Source organism: Hypanus sabinus, chromosome 3 (assembly GCF_030144855.1).
Source record: "Hypanus sabinus isolate sHypSab1 chromosome 3, sHypSab1.hap1, whole genome shotgun sequence".
Lineage (NCBI taxonomy): Eukaryota > Metazoa > Chordata > Chondrichthyes > Myliobatiformes > Dasyatidae > Hypanus > Hypanus sabinus.
This window is the reverse complement of record NC_082708.1, coordinates 95,131,572-95,141,091: the sequence shown is the minus strand read 5'-3', so window position 1 is coordinate 95,141,091 and position 9,520 is coordinate 95,131,572. Positions and strand designations below refer to the sequence as shown.

Below are 9,520 nucleotides of genomic sequence, written 5' to 3'. Positions count from 1 at the left end.
AGATGGGGTTGTGCAGAAAACAGAAAAATAGAAAAGCCACAATCGTGAACAATGAGCAGCAGGCATAAGGGAACGGATAGCCTACTCCTTTTCTCTATGTTCCAATTTTCATGATAGCTGCTTGTGTCGTTGCCATAAACCAGAGTAGGTTCTTTCAATTCTAAAGCTTGTTGGGATATCGTCAAGCACAAGGACACCATTTAACTTCATAACCTATTTAGACTATTCACCTAAAATTTAGCTTATTAATTATCAACATTTCAGAATGACTGGAATTTTAGACTTGTGTTACTGGTACAAAACGCAAACATGATTGAGTATCAAAATCAGTGATCCAACATTTATTTAGAATTGTTCAAGATTACAAAAAATTCACATTGTCTGTCTTACAACTAAACAAATACACAGCTGATTTCACATCCATAGTCTATTTCTGTGAAATAGGTAAAGGCACTAAATTCTCACATATGCCTCCAAGGAAAAAGGGATTTGGAACAAATAGGTTGCCTGAGATTCTCTGACAGAATTTTACCCTGAACAGCACATTTAACACAAAGCTCACACCAAGAAAAAGCCACATGCATTAAATTAATTGATTAGTGCTTCATTGAAGAGTATTGGAGGGAAGACAATAGAATAAGCACTAGATCTACAAAAATAACTAGGTTTAAAAAAAAATGCTGGGTAGAAAAAAATACCTTTCATTATTTTTTTTAAAAACTCCATTTCCATTTTTCATTTCCAAAATTAACTTACTGTATGAAGACTGGACTGTTATGATCATATCTAAAAGCATGATTTAATTGCCCTTCAGAAGTTGTGGAGACTGAGCAGATGTCTAAGCAGCACACTACACCCAGTTTTAAACAAAAATGGTACAGCCATATAATTTTAAGTATTTTTAAAGATGGACATAATTCTAACTAAACTTTCTATATGATTTGATTGAAGCACAATATAGCTTTTGGTAAACCAATTATGTAAATCATATTTCATGATTGTGCAATTGTTATCATGGCCAAAATATTTGTATTAGTTGACTGTCAGTTTTGCTGTTCATTGTTTTATGGTCACAGTTGGACATCCAATAGCCCTTTAACTATTACATTTCAAAATTAATTCTACAAAAGCGCAGACTTAAAATCACAATGATTTAATAACTTTCTAATTTTCTCATTTGTCCAAATAAAACAGACAGCTAAGCAAACAACTTATAAATGGCTATGGAGTTTTTGGTTTGAAATACAATTTCTTTGTAAGCATCGAAGAGAAGCAGGGGATTTGTTTCTTCCCTATTGCAGTACGCTCAGTACTGTTAAGCACACTTCGCTGTGACACCTTCCTATTCACCAGCGTCAGAAGTTCTGTGAACTCGAACTGTGAGCCATAGGTTTCGATTGCCTTGCAAAGATCCTGAATGTACCAGGAACCATTTATGGTTTCTCGATGAGAGTAGAAACCTAATGTAAAAAAAATCAGAAATTTAAGACAAAAAGGATTTAATTTTAAAGTAAAATTATATTGTATTATTTTGTTTTTTTTTTAAAAAGGGGAGTTCCAATTACTCTCTCATACCACTGTAATTTTCTTTCCTCCACTGAAATACTGCTATGTCAGACTTTACTTTTTCCCCTATCAAATTTCAAGTTGAATTTAATCATATTGTGATCACTGCCTCCTAGGGGTTCTTTTACCTTAAGCTCCCTAATTATCTCCGGTTCATTACATAATACACAATCCAGCATTGCTGACCCCCTAGCAGACTCAACAAAAAACTGCTCTAAGAAGCCATCTTGTAGGCATTCAATAAACTCACTCTTGAGATCCATTTCCAACCTGATTTTCCCAATCTACCTGCATGCTGGAATCTCCCACTGCCATTTTGATTTGCCTTTTCTATTTCCTGTTGTAATCTGTGGTCCACATCCCAGCTACTGTTGGGAGGCCTGTATATAACTGCCATCAGGGTCCTTTTAACCTTTGCAGTTTCTTAACTCAACCCATAAAAGGATTCACCATCTTCTGATCCTATGTCACATCTTTATAAGGATTTGAAGCCATTCTTTACCAGTAGTTCCATGCCAACCACTCTGCCTACCTTCCTACCCCTCTAATAAGATGATATAAGCTCTCTAATCAATTCTGGTTCATTACACAACTCTCAATCCAGAATAGCTGATCCCCTAGTGAGATCAACCACAAGCTGCTCCAAAAAGCCATTTCATAGGCACTCTACAAATTCTCTCTCTTGGGATCCAAAATCAGCACCAACCTGATTTTCCCAATCTACCCGCATATTGAAATCCTCCATAACTACGTAACATTGTCCTTTTGACATGCATTTTCTATCTCTCTTTATAAATTGTAGCCCAAATCCTGGCTCTTGTTTGGAGGCTGTATATAACTCTCATCAGCGATATTTTACCTTTTCATCTCCTTAATTTTACCCACAACAATTCTACATCTTCTGATCCTATGTCATCTGTTTCTAAAGATCTAATTTCTTTTTTTTTTAAAACCAACAAAGCCACCCCACCCCCTCTGGCTACCTGCCTGTTCTTTTGATAAAATGTTAAGCTCTGGATGTTAAGCTCCTAAGTATAATTTTCTTTCAGCCATGACTCAGTAATGCCCAGAATCTCTAACTGCACTCCAAGATCATCTACCTTATTCTGCATACAGTGTGCATTCAAGTACAGCACCCTCAGTCCTGTATTCATCATCCTTTTTGATTTTGTCACCGTTACACTGTAACTCGTCCCACTGACTGCTATTTTGCTTTATCAGTCTCCAGTCCTTCCTGACAGTCTCACTACACACTGCCTCTGTTTCCACCCACCTCCCCAACAGTTCTAGCAAACCTGCTCACGAGGATATTGGTCCCTCTCCGGTTTAGGTATAAACCTGTTCCATAACAGGTCATACCTTCTTCAGAAGAGATCCCAGTGATCCAGAAATCTGAAACCCTGCCTGCACCAGCTCTTCAGCCACACATTCACCTGCCAGATCATCCCATTCTTACCCTCACTGATGCACGGCACAAGCAGCAGTCCAGAGATTACTACCCTGCAGGTCTTGTTTATCAGCTTTTTACCTAGCTCCCTAAATTCTCTCTTCAGGACCTCCTCCTTTTCCCTACCTATTTCATTAGTGCCAAAATGCACCAAGACTTCTGGCTGCTCACCCTCCCCCTTTAAAATATCGTGATACCCATCCAAGACATCCCTGACCCTGGCACCTGCGAGGCAACATACTATCCGGGTGGCTCTATCGTGTTCACAGAATCTTGTGTCTACTCTTCTAACTATGGAATCCCCTATCACTAAAGCCGCCCCCTTCCCTCCTGAGCAACAACACCAGAGACCCAATTGCTATGTCTTCCCTCGGTAGGCCATTCTCCCCCAACCAGTATCCAAAGCTGTAAACTTGTTATTGACGGAGGAGTGCAGCCACTCTGCACTAGCTGTCCATTTCCCTTCCTTCTCCTGACAGGCACCCAGTTACCTGCTTCCTTCCACCTCCCCGTAGTTCCCATCTATCACCTATATGAGTCGAAGGTTATTGAACTGCAGCTCCAGTGTAAATGAACCAGCGATTTCAAGGGGATATTGCTTTTCTGTTCAACTTGTGGGATGAGAAGTTCCAAACAGTACATGAAGGATGGATGTTGGCCAAACCCGCTACAGTTTGTTACCTTCAGCTACTGAGTAGCACATTACGAAATCGGCGCCAGCTGGTAGTGTGTGCATCGTTCCGGCATCAACAACAACCTCATTTTCTGCTGGGAGTTCACAAACCGAATCCACCTCATCTTTGGGCATCACTGGATCATCATGTTTGTCCCCTCGGCATGCCTGAAAAATTAAGATCAGATTGATTAAAACAGAAAGAGTAATTCACACAATTATTGATGGATACAGCATTTAGACCATAAGATTGCAGAGCAGAATTAGATAATCTGGCCCATTGAGTCTGCTTTGCCATTCAATCATGGCTGATCCTTTTTTTTTCCCCTCCTCAACCCCATTTTCCAGCCTTCTCCCCGTAACCTTTGATGCCATGTCCAATCAAGAACTTATCAACCTCTGCACTAAATACACCCAATGACTTGGCCTCCACAGCTGCCTGTGACTCTCCCACCATGGAAAACATCCTTTCTACATCTACTCCATCTAGGCTTTCAACATTCAAAAGGTTTCAATGAGATCCCCCTCTTATCCTAAATTCCAGCAGTACAGACCCTGAGCCATCAAAAATTCCTTGTATGATAACCCTTTCATTCCTGGAATCATTCTTATGAACCCCCACTGGACCCTCTCTAATACCAGCAAATCTCTTCTAAGATGAGGAGCCCAAAACTGTTCACAATACTCAGGGTGAGGCCTCACCAGTGCCTTATAAAGCCTCAGCATCACATCCCTGCTCTTGTATTCTAGATCTCTTGAAATGAATGCTAACATGGCATCTGCCTTCCTCACCACCAACTCAAACTGCAAATTAACCTTCAGGGTGTTCTGAATAAAGACTCCCCAGTCCCTTTGCATTTCAGATTTTTGGATTTTCTCTCTGTTTATAAAATAGTCCACACATTTAGTTCTACTACCAAAGTGCACGACCATGCATTTTCCAACATCGTATTTCATTTGCCACTGTCTCGTCCATTCTCCGAATCTGTCTAAGTCCTTCCGCATCCTGCCTGTTTCCTCAACACTACCTGCCCCTCCACCAATCTTTGTATTATCTGCAAACTTGGCCTCAAAGCCATTTATTGCATCATCTAAATCATTCATATACAGCGTAAAAACAAGTGGTCCCAAACACTGACCCTGCAGCCTCACATCAGGCATCTGTCAATGGCCTTCTGAAAATCAGAGTAAACAGCATCCACTGACTCTCCTTTGTCTATCCTACCTGTCACTTCCTCAAAGAATTCCAACAGGTTTCTCAATTTTAGTTCCTTAGTGCAAAAGTATCCTTGTACTGGAACTACCATTTTTTAAAATTCCAGACTTTTCAACCTGATTAACTTTATTCAGAAATCAACACCGTACCTTGATCACCATGGTTAGTCCTCGGATTGTTTAATGCTTTAGTAATTGAACTACATCTTATAAGAGAGACTCTTCACTCTGGTTTTCATGCAGGGGAAATGAGTGCAGAGAGGGGGCAAACCCCACACTAAGAATGTATTCCAATGGCTGGGAGGCAAGACAATTAAACAAATGGAAAATGTTGCAAATGCTCAGTTGATATGACAATGTACAGGTGTTAACACATTTACCAGCAGCGCTGAAGTAGATTCACCTTGATTACAACACGAGTGAATCTGCAGACGCTAGAAATAAATAAAAGCACAAAATGCTGGCAGAACTCAGCAGGCCAGACAGCATCTATGGGAGGAGGTAGTGACGAAGTTTTGGGCCTTGATTACAATTCAGATTAAGGTCACAATTCAACCTCTTTTTGAAGAAAGGTTAAAAAACTCAAGTCTCACTATATTCTCATTGTAACTCATACTTGTAATGTTTCTTGACATTAGGTCCTGGAAAGTTATTTAAATCGCAGATCTGCAAATTATACATATTCTGCAGTTTAATAATGAAGTGTACAGCTGAGCACAATATGGAGAGTAAGCCTTTGCCCATGTAAAAGGCTCCCTTTCTCCATGCAGCTGATGAATCCAAAGGAACTGCAGAGACCAAGACAAATTAGGAAATATGAAGAATTTGAAGGTATCGACAATAATCTTAAATGTTACAATAAAAATGAAGATTTGGAAGATTCAGTCATTGACTGCATTGCATGAAGGCACTAGTATAATCTGCACTAATATTGTTAGTCTTCAAATTTGTTGTGCATTTCATTAAAATACATAATTTGTTACTCAGTTTGTCTTTTTTCATGCCTTTTAACTATTTCCATGAATCTTCAACTAATTGTGGCAGCTGCTTAACTGCGCCAAAATGTACTGTTCCCAATGCGTCCCAATTAACCAAGATCCACTGTAATATTTTAAAAATCTGCTAAGTGACAGGTCATGGACTTTCATTATTTGAATTTTCTATGAATGATGCTTTACTGATAATAGTACCACTACTTTGTGACTGAAATATAAATAGACATTTTGTGTAGACATACAGAGAACTTGATAGACATTCTGTGCACTAAGACTAAGGGTTATCATTTAACCTTCCAATCACATATTAGTGTCCCAAATGCAGCATCAATACTTCAAAAAAAAAACACTTCAATATCTTCAGAAAAATAGAAAGCATCCAGTTTTTGCTCTTATAGTCACAAAATCTTTTGATCTACTTTACCTGAATTATGAATATCTTAGGTTTTCCGACCAGAGAAGAGCACTTGTCCCCTCTAAAACGGGCAGTTATGTCCTGTAGGTTTATCTTTCCATCGTAAGCGAAAACATGATTGTTCTCCCCATGACTAAGGAAGATGCACAAGAAGCAATCTGCATCAGAATGATCTGAAGTGGCCACTGTGATCAAAGGAGAAAATAGTCAAACCCTGATTCAGAATAATAAGCAAATATCAACAATATTATCATATGCAGCCTAGATCTTCATAATTACAAGAGATTCTGCAGAATCTGGAAATCCAGAGCAACACACACACACACCCACACACCCACACACACAATGCTGGAGGAACTCAGTAGGTCCGACAGCATCAATGGAAATGGATAAGCAGTTGACATTTCGGCTTAAAACCCTTCATCAGGACTGGAAAGAAAGGGAGGAAATACTAGAATAAAGAGGTGGGTGGGGGCAGGGAGGCTAGCTATAAGGTGATAGGTGAAGCTAGGTGGGTAGGAAAGGTAAAAGGCTCGAGAAGAAGGAATCGGATAGGAGAGCGGACCATAGTAGAAAGGGAAGGAGGAGGGGCACCGGGGGAGGAGATAGGCTGGTGAGGAGAAGAGCTAAGAGGCCACAGTGGGGAATAGAAGGAGGCTGAGGCAGGGGAGAAGTAAAAAGGAAAAAAAAACCAGATGAAATTGGTATTCGTGCTATCAGGTTAGAGGCTACTTAGATAGAATATGAGGTGTTCCTTCTCCACCCTGAGAGTGGCCTCATCATTGCAGGAGGTGGCCATGGACCGACATATTAGAACAGAAATTGGGGATAGGAATTAAAACGTTTGATCACCAGGAAATCCTGCTTTTGGCAGATGGAGTGGAGGTGTTCGACAAAGTGGTCTCCCAATTTACATTGGGTCTCACCAATGTAGAAGAGGGCCGCAACAAAAGCACCAGATACGATAGGTGACTGAAACAGATTCTCAGGCAAAGTGTTGCCTTGTCAGGAAGGACTGTTTGGGGCCCTGCATGGAGGTGAGGGAGGAGGAGAATGGGTAGGTATAGCACTTTGACTACTCGCAGGGTGAAAATGAGTGGAGGGAGCCAAATGAACAAGGAAATCATGTTGGGAGTGGTCCCTATGAAAATCAGAGCGTGGGGTGTGTGGGAAGAGGTAATGGGGTGCTTGATGGTAGGTAAGGAGAAGAGGAACTCATCAATTTTAAGGCAGCAGGAAGATGGGGTGAGAATGCAAGTTCGGAAAATGGATGAAATGCAAGAGAGGGCAGCATGAAGGGTGGAGGAAGGGAAACCATGTTCTTTGAAGAAGCAGGACGTCAGAGATGACTCACCCTGGGAATATTGGAGAATAAAGTTACAACTTTTGCTATGTGGCCAGAACTATGTGACCAGCCTTGTGTTTGCTATTTATTATGTATACAATTTATTGGCCAGAATGTAATCTCTGTATTGTCTCTGTACTATTGAACACATCAGTGCCTTAAGAATGTAGCTAACAGTGAAAGTAAGCATGTTGAGATAACGGTGGTAGACGGGATCGTGGAGTGGTGTGATGGTGTGAGAACCAGTCAAAGCCAGGAAAGGGGACACGTGTTCCAAGGAGTAGACTAGACAGGATCGTGCGATGGTGTGAGAACCAGTCAAGGCACTAGAACAAGTATATGCCAATGAAACTAAGGTAAGAAATTACTATAAAGAATACTGTGAACTAGGCTGGGCAGACAATTAAGCTTTTCGGAGAAAGTGGAACGAGTCGAGAAGGGAAGGACCCTTTACGGTGACCAAGGCATCACCCACCGCAGTTCAGGTAGAAGGACGCTCCACCTGAATCACTGCACGAGGGTAGTCCCACAAGGACAATCAGGTGAGGAGTCCGAGGTAAGTGATGCGGAGGAACTGTTAGCAGGAGACAGACAGGAGGAACAAGGTGCTAGACACCTACACTGAAACAGCTTATAATGCAGTATCAGTTGAGCTATGAATGTTTTACGCGGACACGCTCATTAATTGTCTGCCCAGCCTAGTTCACAGTATTCTTTATAGTAATTTCTTACCTCAGTTTCATTGGCATATACTTGTTCTAGTGCCTTGACTGGTTCTCACACCATCGCACGATCCTGTCTAGTCTACTCCTTGGAACACGTGTCCCCCTTCCTGGCTTTGACTGGTTCTCACACCATCACACCACTCCACGATCCCGTCTACCACCGTTATCTCAACATGCTTACTTTCACTGTTAGCTACATTCTTAAGTCACTGATGTGTTCAATAGTACAGAGACAATACAGAGATCACATTCTGGCTAATAAGTTGGATACATAGTAAATAGCAAACACAAGGCTGGTCACATAGTTCTGGCCACACAGCAAACGTTGCAACTTTATTCTCCAATATAAAAAAAAACCACGACAGGAACAGATATGGTGGAGCTGAAGGAACTGAGAATAGCGAATAGGCCTTTTTTTTTTTACAGAAGACAAGGTGGGAAGAGGTATCGACCATAAGATATAGGACAAAATTAGGCCATTTAGCCCATTGAATCTGCTCCACGTTTTCATCATGGATGATCCATTTCCATGTCAGCCCCAGTTTCCTGCTTTCACTCATGTCCTGACTAATCAAGAATCCATCAACCTCTGCCTTAAATATACCCAATGACTTGGCCCCCATGGCCACTTGCAGTAACAAATTCCACATTTGATTGGTTTGAATGAGATCACCCCTCATTCTTTTGAATTCTAGTGATTACAGGATAAGAGCCATCACATGCTCATCATGTGATAACACTTTCAATCCTGGAAGGATTTTAGTGAACCTCATATAGATCCTCTACAATGTCAGCACATCCTTTCTAAGATAAGGGGCCCAAAACCGCTCTCAATACTCCAAGTGAGGGCTCATGAGTACTTTATATTCTAGTCCTCTCGAAATGAATGCTAACATTACATTTGCCTTCCTCATCACCAACTCAAATTAACCTTTAGGGAATCTTGCATGAGGACTCCCAAGTCCCTTTGCTCCACAGATTTTTATGTTCTCTCTCCATCTAGAAAACACTCTATACTTTTATTTCTTCTACCATAATGCATACACCTTCTGACACTGTATTCCATCTGTCACTTCTTTTCCACTCTTCAAATCTATCCAAATCCTTCTGTAGACTCTCTGCTTCCTGAACACTACCTG

General features: G+C 40.9%; 1 protein-coding gene across 1 annotated transcript in view; it reads right to left on the bottom strand.

The window, feature by feature from the left end:
• Positions 1–313: 313 nt before the first annotated feature.
• The window catches only part of LOC132391521 (caspase-6-like), a 36,051-nt gene continuing 26,844 nt past the window's right edge, over positions 314–9,520 (bottom strand). The window contains exons 5-7 of the mRNA XM_059964816.1: positions 6,321–6,496; positions 3,695–3,854; positions 314–1,460 (exon numbers count right to left, since the gene is read on the bottom strand). Coding sequence (XP_059820799.1) covers positions 1,222–1,460; positions 3,695–3,854; positions 6,321–6,496 — 575 coding nt within the window. The 3' untranslated portion in view covers positions 314–1,221. The remainder of the gene's footprint in view (positions 1,461–3,694; positions 3,855–6,320; positions 6,497–9,520) is intronic.